Genomic DNA, 27760 nt, shown 5'->3' on the forward strand with positions numbered 1-27760 from the left:
ATCTTTTAAATGGTGGGGAGACTAATTATAAAGAAAAAAATTCTCTAGAACGGTTAGAGCTTTCTCGGTAGTAGTGAAGAGAAGAAAGATGCTAAAGAAAAGTGGGACATTTGGCCTCATTTTGTTGGTGCTGGACTAGAGTAGTGCTATAGGTATTTTGTTTTTGTTTTGTTTTTCTTATTAAAAAAGAAAAAGGTTTAGTGCATCACGATGGGCAAGGCGAAGCCCCGCGCAGACCAAATAAAAAACGCATGGCTACGGGGCTGGACGAATTCCCGTGCATACAAAGCAGAAAGAAAAATACCCGGTGTATAGTACGGGCATAAATCTAATTTAGACTAAATTGTAAATCAGAAAGGTTATATATGTATTTTCCATATTTTAAATAACTTTTGGACTAATTCGTATTTTTTGACGTGTTTTTGGACTAAACCGTTTTTTCTCTTTTTACTACTCCTTTCATCGGAGATATTTAATGTAGGAATTACCAATAGGTACTATTATAGTGTTCTTAGTTAGTGGCATGTCCACCCATTAAAGCCCAGTAACCGGAGGTCCATAATTAAAACAAAACACAAAAATGGACCAAATTTTTTAAGCCCAGATCCTACACACGTGTGTAACCTATTACGTGCATTTTAATAATTCCCAAAATGGCCTTCACTATAAATATAACCGAAATAAAAGCCACATTTTCTCAATTTTCTTCTCAGATCCGTTTTCCCTCTCTCGCTCGCTCTCCTTTTCTCTGCTGCAGCCGCTTATGAAGTTTAGACCTAGGGTTTGTGAAGATGTTTCGTGGTTTTACAGGTATGTTATGTAATCTTTTCTCCAGTTCTTCTTTGTTTTTGATTAATTCTCAACCGAATCATGAAGATCTGATTGATTTCATGATGTTTTCACTTTCTTTTTCCAGTTTTGGTAGTTCGATTTCATGATGTGCTCTAGTTTTTCACGTGCTGCTGATTTTTAGACTATGAATCAACAGTACATATTTGGTGTACTGAAATATACTGCTCTAATTTTGTTGTTTTTTTTATAGTTTTGGAGATTTTTCTTGTTTGATCCAGAAGTACATATACGGAATACTCAAATTAAAGTGTTTCGATTCTATTTTTTCATAGATTCGCTACTTGTTTTTCACATGCAGCTAAATTTTAGATTATGAATCAGCAGTACATATATGATGTACTGAAAAATTATGCTTTAATTTTGTTATTTTTGTAGTTTTGGATATTCTTCTTCTTCGATCTAGAAGTATATATATGGAATACTGGAAAAAAAAGTGTTTCGATTCAGTTTTTTTATAGATTCATTACTTGGTTTTCACATGCAGCTGATTTTAGTTCCATTTTTTTTTATATGCTTTTGTGTATTAATCATCGGTACGTATATGATATATTGGTGGATTTTAATGAAACAAGTTCAGATCTAAATAAAAAATCATGTTTTATGTTTATTTCATTAGTAGATCTGATATTTTTATGGTTTTTGGTTTGATTTTCAATTTTCTTTTGTGTATTAACCATCAATACATATCTGACGTACTGTTTTCTTTTTTTTTTTTTACTATGAATCTATAGGTTTTCTCTTATTTTTTTGGTTTGATCCAGGAGTACATATATGTTGTACTGGTTGAAACTTCTTCTGATTCTGTTTTATTCAGAGTTTTGCCACTTTGTTTGGTTTGATCCATGAATTCGTATGTGAAATACTGAAGTATGTGCTTTGATTCGGTTATATTCATGGATTCATCACTTCTTGACATGTAATTGAGTTTTTAGTTTATGAATCCGCGGTACGTATATGTTGTACTGATAAAAACTTCTTTTAATTCTGTTTTATTCATAGTTTTGCCACTTTAGTTTGGTTTGATCCATGAGTACGTATGCGAAATACTGAAATGGATGCTAGTTTTGTTGCTGTGTTTTAATATTGTTATATTCTGGTCACATTTACAGGTTCAATATGTCCAACGGATACATACTCTATATGTAAGCAGTGAGATAGATACATACTTAGATTTGTACGTAGTGTAGCAGATATGTACTCAGATTTGTAAGCAGTGTACCAGATATGTACTCAAATTTGTAAGCAGTGTAGACACACACGTTTGGTAGTAATGGGTATTATGGACATTTCCATGTTTTAATTAATTTTGGACCTGCGGATAAAAAAAGGATCCGGTTGGACCCTACTATAAATAACTATATGGGCCTAGGACCAAACAAGAAATTTTCCCTATTTAATCAACCATGTAACTACTGTACTTTCGGTTGTCCGGTATACGTAGGCATATCATCATAAAACTGTGATTCAAGATTAAAAAATAAAACTTTAGCATAATTATTTAAATCAGAATCAGAGAAAATTAATGTCGTCGTCGACCTATAGTGAATATCATTATAGAGCTAACTGCAGCTGCAGACATGTTCGCGCTCTCACCGCCCTAGTCAAGGAATCATTCCTTACATATTGTCCACCATTGATGAACTCCGTCACTACCTTTGTTACAGAGTTTCATGTATACAATAAATATGATTAAGAACAGCAATATAGGAAGAATGAAAATATATAAACAACTCAAACCACACTTGTAAAGCATCTTTGCTACCAAAAAGCCCCATGTGCACCTCAAAGTATATATATATAAACAAGAAAACATCACCAAACAAATGAAAAAAATTCAAGTGCATGAGAAACAAAATACCGATTCTAAGAATAATTCCTCCCCTCTCTCTGCCCTAAATTGCTGAAGAAACTTAATAGGAGTTCTATTAGTTAATTAATCAACGAAGTTTATCGAGTTAGTGATAGAAACCCGAGTTTCAATTGTTAATTAAACAAGTGGATTTGAGAAACACATGCAGATCATATAGGTTGTATTGGTTTTCAGTAATGCAAAAAATAATTGAGAAAGTTATTACAAGAAAACAAAACTAAGCGAAGTGAAGCTGTCATTGTGGGAGAAATTTGGTGCAATGCCATGTTGAAACACCCTCCACCATTTATTCACTCGGCCCTTAGCTACCAATGATTTATATGATCCCTGATTATCCATATTCTCATTGTGAACACACAAATCACGAAGGCATCTGAATGCTCACAACCAATCATCGTAATTTAGAATGATTTGTAATGATGATATCATAGTGTTGATTCCTTGGCTCAAAACTCTCGGGTTTATCACAACCTCATCTAACTCCGTGCGAGGCGTTTGCGCACGGGATATAAGTAAAAACAAAGAAAACAAAACATAGAAGTAAAGATTCATGGGGTTTTAGGCAAACGTAAAGTGCAGAAATATAAACAAGACCAAGGTTTACGTGGTACAACACTAAGGCCTACGTCCACGGGGTTTGTCGTTTCACTATATACTTGACGGTTACAAGAGTAGTCGAATGACTTTTGAGTTTACATGTCTTTCTATTGTAAAGGACTAACTTATGCTCAAAATTCTTCTCTCTCCTTCTCTTCCTGATTTTTCCGATCCCCCTTCCTCTTGGTGGAGAGGGGGTATTTATAGGGTTAGAGTGTGGGACCCATCTCTGAAGGCCGTTGGAACCTTATCTTCTTGTGTTTTGTGTCCATCACGCAGGGGTCTTCGTTCGTAACTTCATCACGCAGAGTCATCCTCGTTCGTTCCACGGGTTGATCGACACGTATGCTGCTCAGAGTGTTTAATGCGGGTAGTTGAGGCGCCTGCTCGTGTCAGGCAAGTGTTTTCTGCCTCTGTCGCGTCCATGTCAGTACATCTTCTCTCCGTCGTTGATCTTGGATTATTTTGGGGATGAGATAAAGTTACTCTTTGGGAGTTATTTGGTGCTCCCAGTACAGCGTGTTACCGGAACATCCTTTAACTTCTATCCTTGGATTGTTCGGGCAAAGATCCCTCGGTGATGGGATGGGATTCTTGGTTATGAGCGTGTGTCATCATACTTTGATGACCTTGTCCGCATGCCCTCCATGTATCTTCCTATGTACACGTGTTTGATGATGAAATATGTGCACACAATTTGCCCCTTTTCTTCGGGCTTGAGTGTTTAGCGGGAGCATTGAAGAAAATAGTCGTTACATATTCTTCCTCTCTCCTAATAACTTCTCCTAGATACTTGGGCATGTTTCTTTATTCGTGCATTAACTGCTCATTTAATGGGCACGTTTCTCATTCCTCTCTTAACTTCCTCCTCTTTTTTTCGAGTATATTAAGGAAGAGAGAAAAATTAATTTCATTCACTCAAATTTATTTTATTCTCTCCGTCTTCATTCCTTGCTCTTCATTCCTTGTTCTTCAGCCCTTAAATTCCCTGTCAGTCTTCATTTAAATTCTCTGTCAGTCTTCATTCTTCAGTCCTTAAATTCTCTCCGCCTTAGCATTAATCACACTTGCTTCCTCTTTATTTCTGATTTGTTCTTTCTGCTGTTGTTTTTGCTGGTAAGTTTTTTCTTTTCTTTGTTTCCACTGTTTTACGCTATGTTGATTTGTAAATTTTCTGCTTCTGTTGTGCCTACTTCCACCGAGGAGTGCCTCGACTGCCCAGGTATGCGGATTCTAGCTGCGCTTCTCCTTCTTTAGAAATTCAACCGTTCGGGGAAAAATAATTCTTTTTGTGGTGTGTTGGTTTTCAGGTGTCGAAGAAGAAAAAGATTAAGCCGAAGCAGTCTTCTACCATTGTGATGGGTGAGGCTGAGGCTCATGAAGAAGTTACCAGTCCGGTGAACGAAGAGTTTGCTGAGTATGAGGAGATTACAGATGGGGAGGAACGTACTGATATTTCCCCTCTCAATGTCGAAGAAGAGGTCTGTGCGGGTCATGATGGTGATGAAGGGAGAAAAAACGCCGTGGTAGCTGATGGCGGTGTTATTGGTGATATTTTTGTCCCTGCTGGTGATGCCGCGGATACTCTCCCCACCCTTTCTCAAGAGTTTTCTTTTGACCAGATGTATTCCACAGGGGAGTTCTTCGACGATGCCCTCGATTTTCCTGAGGACTTCTCTCTACTTTCCCCCAATGATGATTGCGATGTGCTCGGGGGTGCTGATAACGAAGACGCTGATGTTCAGGATGGTGGCGCGGAGGAGCATGGTGCGCATGTTGTTGCCGACATTTGTGCTGAAGGGGCCGTATCAGAAAAGGGGAAGTCAGTGATTGATTCGCCTGCCGCGGATCTTCCTCATTCGCCGACATCTGAGGGTGAGGACACCATAATGGATTGGCTCAAGAAAAAGGATCTGCTATTTGTCCCTCATCCCGCCCCGGTTGTTACTGGTGAAAAGGATTCTGATGCGTATACCCGTCGTATGATGGAAATGTCTTCCAAGGCGCGGGTATCTGAGGCCTGGGGAAGAAATTTGAGTGTTCCCGAAGCTACCCTTTTGTCGGAGCCTCCTTCTTCCGTTGCGGATATGATGGCCATAGCCGACGGGTATCAATATGGCTTTCCTCAGCAGCGTGTCTTGGAGGTAAATTTTCGTACATATTTCTTCGTGACGAACGAATTCTTCAGTAAAATAATGTTTGTCGTCTTGATGTGTAGATGATGAGGAGTGAGCATTGTAACCACGTGCTGTATCAGTTCTTCAAAGCGAAATCTCTGAAGCTCGAGGCTAAGCTTCGTCACAGAAAAAGGAATTATCTGCGGCTGAGGTGGAAATAGAAGAGCTGAAGAAAAGCCTCAAGGAGAAAGAAAGCTGGGTGAAGCGGAGGCCGGTCTTCGTTCAGAGCTTGTTCTTCGCGCCGAGTTAGAGCAAACTCGCGGCCAAGTTTCAGCTTTCACAGGTTTGGTTCTTTCCTTTTTCCTCGCAGTGTCATTTCCTCTTATTACTTAGTGTTCTGTCTGAGTCTCCCCACCCTATCTCCAGTGGGTGGTCCCCGAGCTGATATGGCTTCGAACGAAAGGGCACGGCAAATCTCGTATTAAAGACTTGTTGAAAAATTAAAAGCGAAGCCAAAAATGGGATGCTCGGCTGAGGTATGGGCGCAGGCATGTTCAATGGATATGCAAATCTGTATAACCATGACCGTGCTTTATTTAATACCTGCTGTGGACACGTGATAGTCTGCGGGAATCCCGTGAGCGTACTTCTTGTTGGAGTCTAGGATACAACTTCTGGAAGAGGAATTACAAAAGGCTCGATCCCTCCCTTTTCCAGGAGTTAGGATAGTGCGGTGTGTCTTCAGAGAAAGGGACAATGCCCGTGCCGAAGCTGCTCTAAGCAAGGCCCTTGCCGCGTCCCGCGAAGTAGCTCGTCAGGCTGAGTCTGAGAGAATCTTGAAGTGTGTATGTACAGATTGAGCAAGGGGGTATCAGAGATAAACAAAGAAGTCGACCACCTTCGTCACATGGATTCGATGAAGCAGGTAGAATTAGATGCCAGTCAATTTACTCTCACCAACCTTCAACTAGATTATAAGAAATTATCCGCGGAATATGACATCTTGATGAAGCGCGAGATGCGGTTGTTAATGAGTATGAAGAGCTTCGGCTTGTGTCGAAGGTATAACCCTATTCATCGAGTGTGATTGTGTCTTTTCTGTGCTAACTCCCTGGTGTTGTCTTTTTCAGAGCTCGAGGGACAACTTCGCGTTGCAAATGAAAAACTTGAAAAGGCTCAATCTTCCTTAGCGCAGCAGGAAGAACAGACCAATCATTTTAAGAGTTTAGCGGCAACCCGCGAGGAGGCCGTTGGTGCTGCTTCTAAAGAAGTGAATCGTCTATCTTCATTGTTATCCCAAGCCCAACAGCGGACGACAGTTATTAAGCACAAGGCTCGGTGTCAATTGGCTGAGGAGACGAACAAGATGCTAGAGAAGATAAAACTTGGCTTAAAGAACGAGCATGGTCTTGTGAAGAACTATCCGCGTCGTCCAGTTCCTGCTGCCTTGCCTGGCTCCTCGGGACCCTCATCTGGTGGGAGCGTCCCTTCAAGTCTTCGGAACAATCCTGCTGATGGGGCGGCATCATCTAGGTAGAGACCGCGGCATCATTATCCTTCCACTTTTTGTAATCATGCAAAAATAATATTTTTTGCTAGTATCATGTAAAAGGAATATTTTTTGATGTGTATTCTTCCTTGAATTGGCCTTCTGCTTTTTGTAATCATCCTTTATGAAATGGATCCTTTTCTTGATATACCTGCAATGTTGGTTTGTTTTTATTTTAAGCATTGTGAAAAAAAAAATCTAAGTTTTTTAAGTGTTTGGGTGCGATACTGAAGGGAGGTACCTTCGTGATCGTCTTGAGACCTGTCACCCCGCTGGCGAATCCTGGGCCAGAAGATTCCCAGACGGTGGGGGCCGAGGCAACGTTCTAGGATATGGGGTTAAAATATTTACATACACCCATTCCGTCGACCCGTTGCCTTAATATTGGTTGGGTATCTCTTTCTGCTGGGTGCCTTCCCCCTGGTCTTACACTTATGGACACTGATGGGGGAGCCCTGAGAGATTGTAGATTAACTACTTTCCCCAATATTGTCGATAGATTTCGTGACTTGATAATTTGAAAGCTTGTTTGATTGATAGGTTGAGGCCTGCAATTCCTCTTCCAGAGATAGAAACATGTGGAGCGGTCACTCCCTTCTTCTTCTGGTACACTCCAAGCAGATTCAAGTCTGCGTTGCTCCTATGGGAAGTATGGTTTGAGCCACTTAGCATTCCAAGGATGCCGGAGGACCTCGCCTTTTAGATTACGAAGGTAGTAGGAACCGCTTACCCCAACGTCGTGTATTATAAAAGGTCCTCCCCACGTAGGTGCTAATTTCCCCATCTCTTTCTCTTGCTGATACCGTGGGATTGTTCTCAACACATACTGCCCTCTACAAAATTCCGAGCTTTACCTTTTTGTTGTACTCCCTTGCTAGTCTTCGTTGATAATTTTCCATCTTTTGTAATGCTGCTTCCCTTCTTCCTTCCAAGTCGTCCAACCTTTCTAACATCATATCTGTTGTGAGGTTTTTCTCCCAAGCTTCGGTCTTCGTGGTTGGCATGAGGATTTCCGTAGGGATGACTGCTTCAGCTCCATAAGTTAGAAGAAACGGGGATTCCCCGTGGCGGATCTTCGTGTTGTCCTGTATGCCCATAACACATTGTGCAGTGTTCACCATCTCCCTTATGCTCGTCTAATTGTTTTTTGAGTATAAGGGCGAGGGTCTTGTTGGTAGCTTCCGCTTGTCCGTTGCTTTGAGGGTATATGGGGGTGGACTTGTTCTTTCTTATTTGAAAGTATCGAAGAGCATGTCTATATTTTTCCCCTGTAATTGCTTACCATTATCAGATACAATTTCAGCGGGTATACCGAATCTGCAAATGATGTTCTGGAATATGAAAGTAAACACATCCACGTCTCTGATCCTGGCCAAGGCCTTAGCCTCCACCCATTTACTGAAGTAGTCCGTGGCTACTATCAAAAATCGTCTTTTCCCTGATCCTTCGATGAAAGGCCCGACGATGTCTACGCCCCATTTTGCAAATGGCCACGGGCTATCGACGGAGTTTAACATTGTTGCCGGCGCGTGGATCTTTTTGGCGAAGCGCTGACATTCTTCACACGTCGGGACATCCTCGCGGCATCCTGTATCATTGTCGGCCAGTAATATCCTTGCGTTTTTGCTTTGTCAGCTAGTGATCTCATGCCGCTATGATTCCCCGCGTCACCATAATGGATTCATTTAGAATTCGATGCCCCTCTTTCCGGGACAAGCAACGTAGTAATGGTCCAGAGGAAGGATTTCTTGTACAGGACCCCATCCCGAAGATCATATCTTCCTACTTTGGAGAGTATCTTCCTAGCTTGTTTCTGATCCGCAGGTAAGCTTTTCCTTTTCGAGAAAGGCATGGATCATCACTCTCCAATCTTCGTTGCTGAAGTCTTCGTCTTGATTTGCTCTTGACAGGATATCTTCTTCGTCAAAGTCGTTATGGATGTCTTCTCCTACCTGGTCTTCGATATTTTCTTCCACTGTATCTTGATTGGTAGCGAAGGAGAATTGAGATGCAATCGAAGGCTCGTATACCCTTGCTATTTTAATAGCTTCGACGTTTTTATCCCTCAGCATGGATGATATATATGCTAGGGCATCCGCGTGCCTGAGGTCCCTTCTGCATAAGTGCCGGAACTTATGTTCGGGATTTGCGATGCCAATGTTTGGACCAAGGCCATGTAAGCTGAGAGGGTGTCATCGTACACATTATACTCGAGCCCTATTTGCCGTATGACAAGCTGCGAATCACTTGTCAGCCTTACATCGGTTACCCCCATCTCTATTATTATACGGAGGGCATGTACGACAGCTTCGTATTCAACGATGTTGTTGGTATGCTCTTTGAATTCTAACCTAAGTGCCTGTATAATCCTTTCTCCGGTTGGGGTGATGATGACAATGCCTATTCCTGCTCCTTCCTTATTTTTGGATCCGTCGACGAAGACTTCCCATTGTCTTTGACTCGCAGGTTCGAGGATATCCATTGGATCCTTGTTTTCTTCCTCGGCTTCTGGTATTCCCTTAATCTCTTCGTCGTTGTCAAGGGGGAGGTCTGCTAAGAAATCCGCCAGAACTTGGGACTTCCGAGAATGTTGAATTTCATGAATGATGTTGAATTGGTCCAGATGGGTGTTCCATTTGGCTATTCGGCCCACTTTTCCCGTGCTTTTGAGGACTGCTTCCAATGGTGCTTTGCATGGGACCCTGACGAGGTGAGTTAGGAAGTAGGTTCTCAGTTTTGAGTAGCCCATACCAATGCGAGGATGAGCTGTTCAATTGTATAGTTCCTTTCCGCAGAATTGAGGGTCTTGCTGACGTAATAGATAGGTTGTTCTATCTTTGTATTGGTTTTGACCAACACTGCGCTGACTGCGTCTTCTGTTGCTGCTATGTACAATGCCAAAACCTCATCAGGATCTGGCTTCTGCAGGATCGGGATTGAGGCTAGGTGTTCTTTGATTTTTTGGAATGCTTCCTCGCATTCAACGGTCCATTCGAACCTGCTCCCTTTTTTGAGAATATTGAAGAAATGTTTGCATTTGTCCGAGGATCGGCAATAAATCTGCCCAAAGCTGCTGCTATGGATCCATTGAGTTTCTGTACTTCCTTTAAATTCTTTGGGGACGGCATCTCTACTATGGCTTGAATCTTTGCTGGGTCTACCTCGATGCCCCTTTTTGTTACCAGATACCCGAGGAATTTCCCCGAGGTGACACCGAAAGTACATTTCTCCGGATTCACTTTCATGTGATGTTTTCTCATTGCTTCGAAGATATTCTCAGATCCTGGTGGTGATCTTTGCGCAGCTTGCTTTTGACGAGCATGTCGTCAACGTAGACTTCTAAGGTTCCTCCAATCCATGGCTTGAAGATAGCATCGACCATCTTTGGTATGTTGCCCCTGCGTTTCGAAGTCCGAAGGGCATTCTAGTGTAGCAATAAAGGCCATGTGGGTGTAGAACGCTGTGTGTGGCTGATCTTCTTCTGCCAGGGCTACTTGGTTGTAGCCAGAATGTCCATCCATGAATGACAGTTCTTCATATCCTTCTACTGCTCTCTCTACCAGCTGATCTATGCTCGGCAGGGGATAGCTGTCCTTTGGACATGCCTTGTTGAGATTAGTAAAATCGATGCATATTCTAACCCCTCCATTTTTCTTAGGAACAATGACCATGTTGGAAATCCAGGTAGGGTACTTGACCTCCTTGATAAATCATGCGTCTAGTAGTTTCCGAAGTTCTGTTTCCACTGCCTCATGATACTCTGGAGCTACTTTTCTTATTTTTTGCCTGAACGGGGGCGTGCCCGGTTCGATGCGTAGCTCGTGTTGGATCACTTTCGGGTCAATCCCCGGCATATCTCCTAGCTTCCAGGCGAACACATCCGCGTATTCCTTAAGTAATTTGGTTAAAGAATCTTCTCTTCCTTCATCCATTATGGTCCCTATTTTGATCATCTTCGGGTTTTCTTCCGTTCCTATGTTGATTTATTTTACGGGCTCCACTGGTGTGAACACGGGCTTCGGGTCTCCGAGGACTGGGACGCTCTTTTTTGCTATTTGGCGTGTTTCTGTCCTTCGCTGGTTGTTGAAGTACTTGTCTCTGTGCTTAGGATATTATCATCTTTCGTCAAGCCCTTCCCTGTAGTTTCCTTGAGGAACAGGTCTATGGCCTTCTCTTTCGCGGCTTCTTAATTTTTAACTCTTCGGATTTTTCGCTGCTCTTCTTGCTCGTTGTTGATACGATCCTGAGTGGCCTGGCACTCTCTTGTAGTGACCCGATCTCCCTTGATTTCCATTACTCCTTCGGGTGTTGGGAATCTGAGATATTGGTAGTACGTTGCCGCAACTCCTTTAAGTTTATGTAACCATTTTCGCCCAATAATAGCGTTGTAGGGGGATGGGGTGTCCACCACACTGAATCAGGTTTCTAATTTCATGGGTCCTGCGTTAACCTGCAACACGATGTCTCCCAAAGGCTTCGTGGGTGCTCCATTGAATCCGTAGATGGTGTAATAAGAGGTCATTAACTGTTCATCATGGAGTTTCATCCGTTTGAATGCATCGTAGAATAGGACGTTTACCGAGATTCCCCCGTCTATGAGGATATTTTTGAGGTTACATCCAGCTAATGGTAGTGTTAGGACCAAGGGATCGTTATGGTCTTCCATATCTTCTTCTATATATTCGGCATCGAAAATAATAGGAGAGTCCATCCACTCTTCGTGCTCGTCCACCTCTATCCCATCGACCTTATACAATTCGCAGCGGTCTTCGAATTGCTTCCGTAACCTCTTTCCTATCTGTGTTGTAAGTGAGGGCCCTGCGGCTTCAGAACACGAGATGGTGTTGATTGTGCGGTTCCCTTCCGGAAGTTGGACTGGTTTGGTTCGTTTGGATCTATCTTCGGCAACATCCTTTCGTACGTAATGTTTGAGCTCTCCCGCATCAATTAATTTTTGGATCATTGTTTTGAGGTTTTTACATTTTTCGGTCTGGTGTCCGTTGAAACAATGATATTCACAGTAATCTTTAGACTTCTCGGATCTCGGGGGATGCTTTCCCTTAGACCATGGACACTCCAGGTTTTCTCTTCCTTTGATCTCTCGTAGGATACGAGCATAACTAGCGTTGAGTTTCGTGTAAACTTGATCTTCGAATTTTCGGTCACCTGTTCTTCGTTCATCCCTTCGTTCCTTCCTATCTTCGTGAGGTCTCTCCACCGAACAACTCCTTTTGGCCCAATTGGTTTGTTCTGCTGAATTGGTGCGGTGAGATCTCTGCAGAAATGCCCTCGGGTTTTCCCGTTGGATTTCTTCAAGTCGAGCGTGCTTTTCAATAATTATTCGAAGATCTCCCTCTATCTTAGGCATGCTTCCGTGAATCTCAACAAATAGTGGACTCATTCGGTCTAATCCCCATTTGTAGCAATTGATGCTTACCACTGGGTCCACACTTCCTATGGCTTGGCAGATCTTGTGCCATCTGTTAGTGTATTCCCTCGTGGTTTCCTTGTAGCCAATTGCTAGTGAGAAGAGCTTATCCATTCCGGTGTTTACAGTCTTGTTGTACATGTATGTTCTTAAGAATTTTTCTGCGAGTTGGTCGTATGAGTGGATGGAGTCTGGTGGAAGATTATCAAACCAAGACAATGCCGATCCCTTCAGGCTTGACGGGAAGTATCTACAGAGTACAACGTCGTTCTGACCCCATCTAGCTAAGACACGGTTATAATACCGAATATGTGCAGCAGGATCGCTGGATCCGTCATAGCATTCGAACGTCGGGACAGGGCATTTCAGCGGAATAGGGGTGTTGGCCAGGCGATGAGTTAAGGGAGTAGAGTTAGCTTCTCTCATGACCTCTTCTAACCTTCCCCCTCCTTGTATACTTTTTAATTGCCTGATCTTGGCCATCATTTCATCTCGTAGCTCTTCCATCGCGCGGTGGTGCCCTATGTTCTTCTGCTCGTTATAGTCTGATTCTCCGTCGTCATAATCCGGGTCGGATGCGCTACTTCCCCTAGTCGCGTCTCCATTAGCCGCTCTAACGACTCTTCGGTTTGGCTCTGGTGCCTTCGAATTTGATTCATCAAGTTGTTGGCTGGTCTTCGTGCTTAGGGCAATCCGATCCTTCAAATCTTGATTTTCTCGGGCCAGCAGAGCTACGGCATCTGCGTAAACCTTTTGGCTCTTCTTCAAGCTCAGCCATCAGTCGATGTGATTGGTTTGACCCCTGATTGGGAGTCCCAGCTCGTGCCACTACGGACATGGTGTCGCCTTCCTCTACGGTCTGCACTAAAGGTGGCAGAGGTTCAGCTTCGGTTGCTGGAATTTCCGAATCGGGGTGAGTGCCCCTCTGCGGTGCTAGAGCCGCCGGCATGGTTTGATTTTGATCATTTGTTGATGGCATTCCGAAAGTTGGAAGGTGCACGGGTTGGTATGTTCTGGATTCATCCTCCCTTTCTTTTGGTTGATGAAATTGATTCATAGCACAAGTTTTGCTAGCCTCGGCAGCCTTCGGGACTATCGCAACCGCACCGTACTTTGTTGCCGCTTCTCTGAGAGCCGCGGATGCAACTGAATTAGCGTTTATAGGTGAAGTGATTTCCGCAGTATCTTGCCTTTGACTGGTCATTTTGGCTTTGTCTCCTTTCTGCTTGCTTTGGGTGACGACCGGGGTTGTCATGGGTGCTTCCTTTGACAAAGCTTTGGATTTGCCTGCTTCCTGCGTCTTTCCATCACGGGTCCTTTTGTCGACAATGAAATCTCGCGGAAGCTCGCCTTCTTTACTCACTATCCGTTTTCTTTCTGCACAAGGGAATTTTAAACAACGAGAAACGGGAATATCCGTGCGAATCGGGTTAGTCGGCGAAATATCTTCTTCCAAGATAGGGAATAACTACCCGAGGGCCACATAGAACTCTCAGGGATGCTCATCGGATTAAAACATATGAGTTACAATACACGGGTTAAAGTTTTATTAAAAGAGAGTGTTCATTGAAAAACGCAAGTAGATCCTTTAAAAAACCTACGAAAACTCACCTGAGAGGTAGGTTTGTACGAGATCTAAAGAAAAACGTAAATCCATAGATCAAAACAATAAATCTTATAATGAGTAAATGAAAGTATTTCCAAGGCTACCGAAGATAATAGGTGCGTTTTTGAATATAATAAAGTTAACAAATGATCTATACTGTCAGAGCTAATAAAGCAGAGCAATCATATGCCAGTTTAAGATGAAATCACAGGACAAGATAAATCTTTTACCGGGACGAAGTCCCTGTTTCTAGCGCCAAATTGTGAACACACAAATCAAGAAGTCATCTGAATGCTCACAACCAATCATCGTAATTTAGAATGATTTGTAATGATGATATCATAGTGTTGATTCCTTGGCTCAAAACTCTCGGGTTTATCACAGCCTCATCTAACTCCGTGTGAGGCGTTTGCGCACGGGATATAAGTAAAAACAAAGAAAACAAAACATAGAAGTAAAGATTCATGGGGTTTTAGGCAAACGTAAAGTGCAGAAATATAAACAAGACCAAGGTTTACGTGGTTCAGAACTAAGGCCTACGTCCACGGGGTTTGTCGTTTCACTATATACTTGACGGTTACAAGAGTAGTCGAATGGCTTTTGAGTTTACATGTCTTTCTATTGTAAAGGACTAACTTACGCTCAAGATTCTTCTCTCTCCTTCTCTTCCTGATTTTTCCGATCCCCTTTCCTCTTGGTGGAGAGAGGGTATTTATAGGGTTAGAGTGTGGGACCCATCTCTGAAGGCCGTTGGAACCTTATCTTCTTGTGTTTTGTGTCCATCACGCAGGGGTCTTCGTTCGTAACTTCATCACGCAGATTCATCCTCGTTCGTTCCACGGGTTGATCGACACGTATGCTGCTCAGAGTGTTTAATGCGGGTAGTTGAGGCGCCTGCTCGTGTCAGGCAAGTGTTTTCTGCCTCTGTCGCGTCCATGTCAGTACATCTTCTCTCCGTCGTTGATCTTGGCTTCTTTTGGGGATGAGATAAAGTAACTCTTTGGGAGTTATTTGGTGCTCCGCAGTACAGCGTGTTACCGGAACATCCTTTAACTTCTATCCTTGGATTGTTCGGGCAAAGATCCCTCGGTGATGGGATGGGATTCTTGGTTATGAGCGTGTGTCATCATACTTTAATGACCTTTTCCGCATGCCCTCCATGTATCTTCCTATGTACACGTGTTTGATGATGAAATATGTGCACACACTCATGACTCGACATGTTTTCATGCATGGCATCATTCTTCTAGGCACTACAACATTGATTGATTCATTTATAAAAATGTTATTTCTCTTCAATCATCGAATTATATGTTTGGTATAGCACGGCCAGCAATTATTTCAACCTTAGAACTTACTTACTATGTTTCTCTCTTAGCTCTAGTTTCTACTCCGCATGCCATTTGCATTATTAAATACTACTCCTACTAGCTAATAACCTGATTCTTCATCACAAAATTGGTTAAGAAGACCAAAATCAATAAGTCCTGGGTGAAATGGATAGTTAGATTTCGATACTGTTTAAATGGAAAAAAATATAAAAATAGGCAGGATGTAACCAGTTTCATCGTGCCCATTTTTAAATATTTTTTCTTATTTTTAATTTACACAGGATTTATCCAGTTTCATCCTTGCTATTTTTTAAATTTAAGTTAGGATAAAACCAGTTTCATCCTTACTATTTTTTTTTAGCCATTTCACCCAAACTATTTTTTACTCGTCCATTTGAATCGTGATTTAAAAATATTTGGACAAATAACCCATTTTCCGATTCTTCATGACATGCATGGAATTGTGCATCTAATCAGCTGCCAAAGCTTAATTTAACTTTTTTTTTTGGCAAAGCACCTCACCACTTGCATCCTACGACGTAGTCTACAGTCACAACTGATCAAATTTTGTAGTGTTTAAAACTGCCCTTTCAACAACTCGATAAGAAGAACTTTAATAAAAAGTTATCTTCGTGACATTAGTTTAAGAATCAATTTAAACCAATGCAATATACCTTCTTATCCTAAGGTTAAGTCTCATGGTGTGCTAATCTAGCAGTTAGATTAGCAGTCCACGTCATCTAGGACTATTTCCTAAATCTTATGTGAGTCCTAATCTAGCAGCTAGATTAGCAATCCAAATTATCCCAGCGATGAATGGTTCAGCGCTTTAAATCTCAGCCGTCAGATTAAAATATATATCGTCCAGCACTGAACCATTCAGCGAAAAAGTGTTTTTTTTTTGCGCTTAATCATTCAGCGAAACTATCTAGTTGCTAGTTCACATGCTAGCAACTGGTAGGAGAGAGAACTAGTGTTAACTTTTGGGCCACACTTTTTTTTTAATGCAACACTTAATTGCTAATCTAGCACCTTCAATCTAGTCCATAAGACTTCGCCAAATTAGCATTTTACATGCATGGTTTCAAATCTGTTTCAATTTTAACATGTCATGATTAACTCTTTGAGTCCTGGGTGAACGTGATCACTCTTTGAGTCCTAGACTCCTAGGTGGTTGCAAAGCGCGTTGGTATAAGAGAATGAGTGACTAATTAAGAGCAAGAATCACGGTCTGGTTCCCCAAACTATTTAATTAGTTGATTAACTAATCTGCTGTTTATTATAGCTCCCATTATCCAGCTAGCTATGGCCGGAGTTCTATACAGTCACACCGAACCATATTCCATTGATCGCGGCCAAAAACATTGGGATCCATGGAGCATATTCCAGCTCGATTTTGTACCCACCCACTCCTTTACAAAATAATATTTTGATCTTTATATGGTTGGTTAAATAGTTAACAGATGGTATCATTGTTACACATGCTAAAAATCTCGTCCCTAGCTACTAACTCTCAAAAATCTATCAAATGATGCAAATTCTCGTTAAAGAGTGTGCAAAAAAATCGGATTCAAAAATATTCTAATTTTGAACTTAATGTCGACCTATTCATCAATTCAATTTGGCGGAAAAAAATTAAGGATTCAAAAGAGTCATATTGCAGTTGAACATAATTATAGGAACACATTTTCTTTTAGCAGTAATATTTGGCCCCAGATATGTTAATGTAATTATTATTAAGTAAGATCAAGTGGTGTAGTAAACTGGTCGAACCATAACTCCTAAACAGGTAACTGAATAGAAAAAACAACAACAAATTCTTTCCCATAATTAAAATAAGATTACAAACAAGAATCGAATGACATTTTAGACTCTTCAATAATACTTCTTTCTTTTTCTCCTGCTGAGAACTCATAATGCATACAAGGATATTTGATAACAGAACAAAAGGAAAAAAAAATCCAGAGAAAGAGAGATAAGAAACCTTCGGAGATGGTATGAAAAAGATTTAGAAATTGCAAAGAAATGATTGGGCGAGAGATATTGATCGAGAAAAACAAAAGCCACAAAATAAGAAGTAAAACAAAAAAAATTAAAAAAACCAGACCAACTTCATATGGCAAAAAACCCGATTGGGTATTCTTTTCAAAGAAACCATTTTACACTGTCAAATCATCCCGACTACTGCTACTACTATACACCCTTTTTTTCTTTTTCCTCCTCTAGTGCTTGCAATTTAATTCATAATTAAACTTCATTTTTATTCAATAATTCCCCCCATTTTTCCTCTCTAATCCTTCTTCATTTCAATGTCATAGTTTTCAAAGAAGATAAGATCTTTCTCATTTATCTCTAGTTTGAGCTACAATTTTTAGATTACTGAGTACAAATATTGAGAAGTGAAACTCTTGTGTTTAACAAACTCCTAAACATTTTCTCACTCTCTTTCTCAATACATTCGATTGAATTCTCCAACTTCTCCATTTTTATCAACACCCTTTTCACTTCTTCTTCTTCTCTTTGTTTTCTCAACCTCATTAATTTCTCAATCTCCACTTCTTCAAATTCTCTAATCCCTTGGAAATCTTTGTTCATCATCTCCTTGTTGTTATTCTTCCATAAACTTAAACTAGCCCAAGCTTTATATTTCCCTCCCATGGAAGACTTTGAAATTCCATTGAAAACACACATAGAAACTAAAACTGTCACTTCATTAACATCTTTTAAAATCCCAGCCAACTCAATCTCATTTTGGGTCGACGTCGATGACGCTAACAACGACGCACAACCCACCGGTGGTGGCAAAGAGCAACGTCCGATACTTCGAACCGTGGACACGAGTTTTTCCATTTCTTTTTCCATATTCCTGCGAGCTTTCGCGTAAGAAGATAATTTAGACTCGTAGTCTCTTCTTCGCCTTATGGCAACTTGTGCTGATAACTGTTCTTCTTTCAATGTAACAAGCGAGGCACGGAAAATTCCAAACACGTCAACAAAACGTAGGAAATCTTCTAATAGGTTCTCAACCCAATCAGATCTACGGCGAAGAGATGCTTGTGTTTGTGGAAGTTGAAGGAGATCATCGACGGAATCATGAACATCTTTAAGCATCATTAATCCGTCGCATAACCAAGACGATGTTCGGTCGTCAACTTTGGATGCCCATGTTTTGAGCTCATTGATTTCGTCTTTGAGTTGAGATAACAATGGATGTGTTCTGCATGGAAGACTAACTGATCTTACATGATACGATTTTCCACCCTTTGGTGAGGAAAAGGATGTTTGATGATTAAGGTTTGGTTTATTGAATGAAAGTGTGCGACGGATTCTTGAAACCGCCATTTGTAACTATTTACACTTGGAAAACTCAAATGTGCTTGTAAGGCTTGTTTTGCTGTTGTGAATGGAAGAAGCGAGGTTCGTGCTTTTATATAGCAAATGGTGTTGGTGGGGTATTCAATCAGTGGTGGTGGGGTAGTGGCTAGTGAGCTAAAAGTGTCACCTGAAAATTTGAATCTTTACGGTCGTTTGATTCTACGCGTGAGTTGCTAAGATCGTGGGTTTTGTTCACGATAAAGAAGTGAGTGAGCAAAGTTTTGCTCGTTATAGGAGTAGGGATAGATGGAAGTACAGCTGGACTTCCGAGGGGGTTGAAAATTGAAATCGAGGAGGGTATTTTTTTTTTGTAGGGAAAAGGGACACCACGTGGAGGAAGTAGCTGGAATTTTGAATGAAGTGAGACCATATCTGGAGTTTTTAACAGTTACCCACCACCTGATTTACTCACGTGGGACCATACGGATGAGAAATCAAGAGATGATGATGTATGGGTGTGTACAGAGAAATACGTGGGTACGATTGATTAGTGATTGATTAATTAAGAGGGAAAATGAGAGATTTGATTAGCTAGCTGGTTTTAATGAGTGTAATTCAAGATTTGGAAGTGTTTGTGTAAGTAAAAGCAGCATAATATCGGGAGTGAATCAAGATTTGATTGATTTTCAAGATTTTAGTTAGGTTTTCTAGGGTTGAATACAAATAAACAATGTCAAAATCTCAAATTATTGGGAGATCAGATCAGTGTAAATATCTTTGTATAACCGGTGTTACCATCACGATCACAATCTACCTTAATTATGCACGTGAGTGCACTGCATTGTAGTATTATATGTGCGTTGCTATGATCCTGGTGGTGTATAGAGTTTTAGTTTGACATCCATAGGGTGTGGTCATGGCCATGGAGGTGATTTTGCGTTAGATTAATTAGTGCCAATAGGAAAATGGTAGAATAAAGAAACACTGAGTAGCTAAGCTAATATGTGTTGATTACTTGCAAGTTGCAAGCTGCGACCAAGAGTCTAAGTCTTAAATAGTCAAGGCCAACTAACTATATTTCTTGAACTTGATGATACCACACGGTTTTAGTTAGCCAAACTAAAACTTTTGGGATGGGCAGTTGGGTGACGGCGGAGGCGGCGGCAACGCGTTAAACAGACACCACAACCCACTTGGTTAAAGCATTTAAGGACCCTACCTGTGTGACGTGTAGCCAATGAGATTTATGGGTTTGTGTGACAACTCTTAGCTGGGTGGTGGCAGCGATCTCCTCCTATTTTATTAAGCAAGATGTTTATGAGCTAAGCAAATTGATCATCATCTTCGATTTTTGGTAACCGTAGTACTCTACTGTACTTAATTTATTGCAAAATTAGTCAAAAGTAGTTCTCTTTTTCATTCTTTAATTCTTCTTAAGTTAGCTCTTCCAACATTTTGGGCGTGGCTTTCTCCCAAATAGATCTTCTACTTAACAAAAAGATCAACTTGATGAAAGCTGTGGGTGTAAAGTGTGTTCTGCTGGCACGTTAATGGCACATCACATTACGCTGGCACGTTAATGGCACATCACGTTACGTTAATGGCACATCACATTCTGTTGGCACGTTAATGGCACATCACAATGCAGCACAACATTTTCTTTTTTTTTTTACTCGGCAAAAGACATATATTGAAAAGGTTTACGAAAAGTAAGCAGTGAAAGAAGAAGGGACAAAACCCAAAGGGAAAGGAAGAACAGGTTCAAACTCCCCAAAAACGACGGAACCTAAACATCCAAAGGGAGAGAAAGAACAGGCTCAACCTCCCTAAACTTGTCAGAACCTAAACATCTTAGAAAGAACCCAAGTAAAGAAACCTAAATTCCAAAAGGAAAAGAATCCCAATTAGCAATTACTTGATCAAGAGAGACTCCTGTTATAGAGTCCAAGTTTTCACACCAGAAGAAAGTTTGAGTTTTTATGTCTTCTATAAGATTCGTAAAGTTCGTCGTCTCGTTGTTGAAAATGATGTCGTTCCGGCAATTTCAAATACACCAATAAATAGCTGTCCGCAGCACATGCTAAAGACTTTTTCCTGAAGTAGACGGATTTTTCACTCCCCATCCTTTGATAAGTAAGTCAATGCAATTAGGCATTACCCAATTAAGTTTAGTGCTCGACATAAAATGTTGCCAAACCGAATAGGCAGAACTGCAGTGAAATAGAATATGGGAAGTAGTTTCTCTATCATGACAACACAAAAGACAATTGTTAATCAAGAGCTTACCTTTTCTATAAAGGACATCCATAGTTTTTTATGATAGACCTGCCATAAAAAGAAGCCTACTTTGTGCGGACATCCTTGACCAAATGCTTAAGTTTTCAGTCTCCATTAAATGTTGATTTGAATACCAGGAATAAGAGGACTTTACTGGAAAAAATCCCTTTTTGTCAAGAGACCATGCTAAAGGATCTTGGTCAGAACCTATCATTAAGTTTTCTAACATCACTAGTAAGGTAGAAACTTCATCAATTTGAACTTGTGTTAGTCTTATGTCCAAGCCAAAGTTCCACGAACCTCCGTTGAATAATGTCAGCATATTTTCACCCTGTCCAGTTTTTAGTAGAAGTGATTGAATAAATATGAGGGAAGGTTGCATTCGGTGGTTCTTCTCTGACCCAAGTGTCCTCCCAAAAGATGATCGTCTTGCCATCCCCAAGCCTGAGATTGGTGCATTGCTTGAAGGTTTTAAGATGAGAGTAAATATCTTTCCAAACTCAACAAATGTTCCCTGATTTTAGTTTCTTGGTCTCTCTATACATCATTTTTAAAGTGCAGCACAACATACAACCTGAAAAGTGAAAACCTAGTATATCATTGTTTAACACTATAAGTGTTGCGTTGCATTGCAAAGCTGCTACAGCCGAGATAAAAGGGCTTGGACGGATACGGGACAGGAGGTGTTAGCCCTCGGGATCATAGATTAGCAAGGGATGTTTTTATGTGCATCCATGAATAGGCGCCATGTCTCTTATCCTTACCTTTTTTTTTTCTTCTGTCCCATATCTAGGCCATCTTTTTTGTTTTGCTTTTGTCCCGTGTTTAGCATTTTCATACGTGTTGTACCACGATTTTCGGTCCATTAAACAAATTTGACACGGGCATATCATATCACAACACAATTGGCACGAGCATATCATATCACAACACAATATGTTGTATGTTGCGAAACCGTAATACAAAGCGTGTAACGGTGTAAGGCTCAATATAATATATCATATTTTACATTTATTTCAAAAAAAAATACTTAATATAGTAATTATTAACGGAGTACATACTTTAAGTAATAAAACTTTCAAAAGGCGGAATTGACATTCATCTGATAGTAAAATAGATAACGGTGTATTCGCTATCAAGTAACTTGGTTATACATCTATTTTTAAGTAATACAATTTGAAATGTAATTTTACTAAATAACAATATATATGAAATTTTAATTGATCTTTAAAATATAAATTTGGAAAGAAAAAAAAGTACATCATCCTAATAGGGATACTTAATTATCGGATACAACACCATGATATCAGCCACGTTCCATTGTGTGTTATGTCGTGCCATGCCGATACACTTCACACCTTTATAAGAAAGTTGTATGGAAAAAAAAAGGCGCAATTTGGGGATACCTCCACAAATTTGGGATACTCAAAGTTAAATGGGGTTGTATTTTGGTTAAGGGGTACTTTTTTTTAGGTGTGAAATAATCATATTATCCTTACCCTAATAAAAATTAAAAAGAAAGACTAAAAACCCTTTTTTCTAGTATCCCCATTCACTTTTCTTCTCCATCAAACAAATCACATAAATCATGATGAATGATTATTAATTTAGGTTATCAAAAAAATCATTTTGAGTAGCGACGCAAATTATGATAATCAAAATGATTTGAATCAAAACCATCTAGGTTATAAAAAAAAGTCGAAATTTTATTTAAATAAAAACAATCGAATTTGAATTTCAGTACCAGATTAATAGTCCGTATTGTTCTGTCGGATGAATACAATACTGAAAGTTCAATCGGGTATTGTTTTGTCGGATGAATACAATACCGAAAGTTCAGTCGGATATTGTTTTGTCGGATGAATACGATACCGAAAGTTCACTCGATATTGTTTTGTCGGATGAATACAATACCGAAAGTTTAACCGAGTATTGTTTTGTCGGATGAATACAATACTGAAAGTTCAGTCGGTATTGTTTTGTCAGATGAATACAATACCAAAAGTTCAGTCAGTATTGTTTTGTCGGATGAATACAATATCGACAGTGGCTCTGTAAATGCAAATTTGATTGATTTAGTATTTGAATTGGGATTTGGTTTAGGATTTTTTCATAGATGAAAGTTTTGTCTACAAAAGTTTGCAATTAGGAGTCATTAAAATCAATTTAAACACCTTCCCATATCACACAAATCTCCTAAAGTCCTTCTTCTTTTTCATCTAATCAAAATATATTATTTGAAGTATCCCCTAAACGCACTTGGATAAGGGTACTTCAATTACTTCATAATTTTTTTATTTTTTTTCGAGTATCCCCCAATTATGCCTTCAAAAAAAATCCAAACAAAAAGTAAGTTCGAAAATTTAATATGATATGCCGCCAATAACAATTTATTTTGTGGAGGCACAAAGCGCAACGTACAAAATACTATAGCTAGAAAAAATTGATGTGAAGATTAGATATTATTAAATAGTACAACAGGTTATTAATTTTTCGTTCAGTAAACATATTACATAAAATAGCATACTTTTGAACTTGTTGTTAAGATTTGTTGAAATTTGTTAGAAGCTTTGAATTCTCGTTGTTTTCTCCATGGAGTCTTTTCCTGTATTATGGTCCATGTCAATGAATTTTACTTGTGCTTGTTGAAGGTTCGCCAAAATCGAAACAGTCTTATTAATTATATTTTCGGCTTGCCAGTGAACTGTTATGTCTTTGTTATTGACAAAATCGCTAGTTGTATAATGTCCATTGCTAGGATGATATTTGAAAGAGTGTTATAATTTATCTAGTTACCTGCGACCCATGAGAATGTGCTTCTACTTGCAGAGCCGAAGAAGGCCACCCAAAATTTGCCCCAATATACATAAGACCTTTGATCTGCCAAATAGAGAAGGAAAATATATCCCGTCAATAAATTTGTCTCTTTAAATGAGGTATCTATAAATACAATCCAATATGTATCCCAGTAAAACCACAAGGACTTGCTAGTTGTCGTGAAAATGGTCTTTATTTTTTGATAAATTGCCACGAATTGAACAATTTGGATATAATAATTTTTATGCGATAATTTTTCCGACAACCGATAATCAAAATCTTTTATCCATAAACAGATAAACTAGAAATTTAATCTCATAAATGGATATCAAGTTTTACGTCGGCATGCCAGCCTCGCCACAACCTGCCCTAAGTAGGACAAATGTAAACAAGAGCCGCCAAAAGGAGACAACTGAAAATAACTGTCAATAATACAGCATAATACTACCAAAGCAAAAGGTGAAAACAAAAGAAAAAATGCAGTCCATCTCTGCTATATCCATAGATAGGACCCAAAGGAGGTCGATCGACAGATAGGCTGGTGGTTAAAACCGCGGTGTTTGTATCCAAAGTGGTGGTGGGTCGGAGTTATGTTCTTAATTATTAACTAGATCACTTGGTCTCTATTATTTTGTTTTATTTGAATTTAAAACGGTTGCTGGCTGCATAGTTATTAATCGTTTTCCCAACACGTGATCATGATAGACTAAATTAAGCACAACCAGTTTTAACTGCAGCAAAAGACCAAGACTCAAAAGCTTGAGTGCATGCATTAGGATTAGGGATTAGGTAAGCGGAGAGATCGAGACATGACAGATAAGACTCTGTAAATACCAACTTACTTTGAAGCACTAGAAAACCAGGAGAGATTCCATTTTCTTCCATTGTCTCGTGAAAGATCTAGCAATGACCGACGAATGATATGATGATCAAGTAAAATGACAAATTAAGAGTTATTAATCAATTCAGTGATCAGAACATTTCCACGTATTTATACATCTTATAATTTGTGGATGATTAACATTAAGCGGATTGTTCAATGTCTCAAGTTCTTAACCGCTAACATATACGCGTGATGGAATAATATGACATGCGTTGCGCTTATGCATACAATTATACTGTGTATGAGAATGGAATAGTTCCCTGTAACATGTTACCAGTATAGATATTTTAACACAAGAGACAACGACAAAATTTGCTAAATTTTTGTTTAATTCGTTTGATTATTTTTAACTTCATTCAGTAGATTAGTTAACTAAGAACATTAGTCATGGATCCCATATGGGTGTGTTTTCTGAATTATGACCATGTTCAATGCATGATTAGTGGGCCGGTAACACAAACCCAACCAACAACCACAAAATTCCATGGATCCACAATGTGGCATGAAAAAGGGGGATGCGATTGCGAGAATTTGGTTTGCTGAATAATTTTTGAATCCTATTACTGGGGCTTTGAAAGTCAATGATCTTTTGGGGTTTTTTAAAGTTATGAATAGTAAATGAGATTATCCCTTAACATATCATATTCCTAAAATCTATTATACCTTTACCTAAATTCATTATTCATAAAAAAAATAAAAATAAAAATCCTAATACTATAATCTTCCATTCTCCTTCTCATTTACGATCATGATGAAGTGATGATCATAATGAAGATCATAAAAAAATAAATTTATTATCTTCTCTCCATCCTTCTTTTCTCGATCATAAATTGTGAAAAGATGATGAGCATAATTTCATCGTGATGAGGATGATGATCATCAAGAAAACCCAAAACTATTTTCTTCTTCTTCTCCTTCTCATTCAAAGATCATGATAAAAATGATGATCATCATAGAAAGAAAAAACTACCCACTATTTATTTTTGTTTTAAATGGTTAAAAAAATCAAATTCGATGAATTTAGGGTAAAAAAAAAGAACAGTTTTTGAAAGTAATTACGGCTGGGAGTTCTTAGATTCCCAACCATGAATCAAGATTACGGATGGTATAGTTTGCCGACCCAACCGAGAGTCCATGTTTCGGTTTGGTTTTTCCAATAGAAAGTTTTTTCGATTTTTTTTTGTTTTCAGAACCAGTTACGGCTAGGTTTTCCAAGCTCTAACTGCACTTCGGCTTGGTTTTCGGCTAGGATAATTTGTCAGCTTAATCGTAGAAAGAAAAAACGGTTGGGAAATAATGATGTTCCAAGCCGTATTTTTATTTACGGCGGGGAAATAAAGAACTTCTAGTGAAATCATTTTTCCGATTATTTTTTGTTTTAAGAACCGGTTTCGGCTGGGTTTTCCCCGCCATAACTGGTTCTGAAAACCAAAAACATCATAAAACTAATTTCGGATGGGAAAATCAAGCCGAAACATGTACTTTCGACTAGGAATCTAAGAACTCCTAGCCGTAAATACTTTCAGAAACTTTTTTTTTAAACTCGAAAGTCATAGAATCATATTTTCTAACCATTTAAAAGCAAAAATAAATGGTGGGTTCTCTTAGTTTTTGCTTTTTATGATGATCACCATCTTTATTTTGATCTATGAATGAAAAGGAGAAAGAGAAGTTGATAATTTTGGGTTTTCTTTATGATCTTCATTCTCATCATGATAAAATTATGATCATCATCTTTATTACAATTTATGAATGGGGAGAGAAGGATGGGAGAAGATAATAGATTTAGTTGTTGTTTTTTTTTGATGATCTTCATCATGATAAAATCATGATCATCATGATTTGTAAATGAGAAGGAGAAGATTATAGATTTAGTTGTTTTTTTTTCATGAGTAGTGAAATTTAGGTAAAGGTATTATTGAATTTTTCATATACCTTGAATCCCCTATCCATGTTTTGGCTACACATAGCATTTTAGCCCCAAAAACTCTCTCCCCCACGGCCCCAATAATAGGATCCTATTTTTTTATCATTTGGAAATCGAATTTGTACATGTACATGATGAATGTGCATTTCCAAAGTAGGTGTAGTAACTAGGAGTAATTTCTAGATCGCCAAAAGGTCTGAGCTGGACCAACGATTCGTATGCGACCTTTAAAAATCCTCGCGTTTTTAGGGGCCACTCGAAAGGATTTAGGGGCCAACAATAAAACAAAAAAGGTCACCCAAAGGGAAAATGTAGCCAGCCCTTATCTCGCGTAATTCTTAATGGCGAAATTACCCTTATATATTCGGAGGATATGATAACATTGTTATCCTCCGATTGCAATCGGAAGCCAAAATATTTCCCAGATTTCCGATTGTAGTCGGTGCAGTAATAGAATGATTTGTGTTCATTAATCGGGAGTGTACACAGCCAGCCATAACCACTTGGTTCGTGTTTTGGATGCAACGTTAATCGGGAGTTAAATATATTACAAAACCTACCGATTATAAGTTGCCCCAAATTCAAATTTTGAAAGCTACCATAATCGGTAGATATGCTAAATACAATACCTATCGATTATTGGTTTCTCCACATTCAACTTTCGTCAAATTAGCCGTTGGAGTTTTTGGGAAAAACAAAAAGAGCCGTTGGACCCTAAACTTATATGAAGAAACTCATATCTATCACCCCAATTGCACCAAACTCTTTCCTCTCTTCAGTTTTAATTTTCATAACAAAAAACATGGATATTGCTTTTGCCGAAGAAGAAGATTGTGCTATTTATAGAGCGTGGGTTGTGGTAACTGTTCATGATCGTGTTCACAAGCTCCAAAAATCGGAATCCGAAGAGCAGATATGGAACCGTATCTTAATGGTATTTGAGGCCTTAGATGGTAATCGAATTCGAAGATCATCCAATGACATTAAGATGAGAAAGAATGCGCTCGATAAGGAGATTGACAAACTTGAAGATGAGGAACGGTTTGTTAGGAACGCTTTTCCTTGGTGGACGTATGAAAAACGAGTAAGTATCTCTGTAACTCCAACTCACATTAACAAAAGTTAGTACTAACTTGTTACTCATTCGTAATTTCAGAGAAATCTTGCGGATCGCCGGTATGTGGACCTCTA

The 27760-nt window shown here is 39.4% G+C and overlaps 1 protein-coding gene across 1 annotated transcript; it reads right to left on the reverse strand.

The window, feature by feature from the left end:
* Window positions 1-17726: 17726 nt before the first annotated feature.
* Window positions 17727-18692, reverse strand: LOC113291587. Its single transcript, XM_026541106.1, has one exon. The coding sequence runs from the start codon at window positions 18690-18692 to the stop codon at window positions 17727-17729; it is 966 nt and encodes a 321-aa protein (XP_026396891.1).
* Window positions 18693-27760: the final 9068 nt, after the last annotated feature.

Source organism: Papaver somniferum, chromosome 6, assembly GCF_003573695.1.
Source record: "Papaver somniferum cultivar HN1 chromosome 6, ASM357369v1, whole genome shotgun sequence".
Lineage (NCBI taxonomy): Eukaryota > Viridiplantae > Streptophyta > Magnoliopsida > Ranunculales > Papaveraceae > Papaver > Papaver somniferum.

What these genes read in the sequence shown, in the direction of transcription:
- LOC113291587 (XM_026541106.1), bottom strand. Translation starts at nt 18,692, where the DNA reads ATGGCGGTTTCAAGAATCCGTCGCACACTTTCATTCAATAAACCAAAC.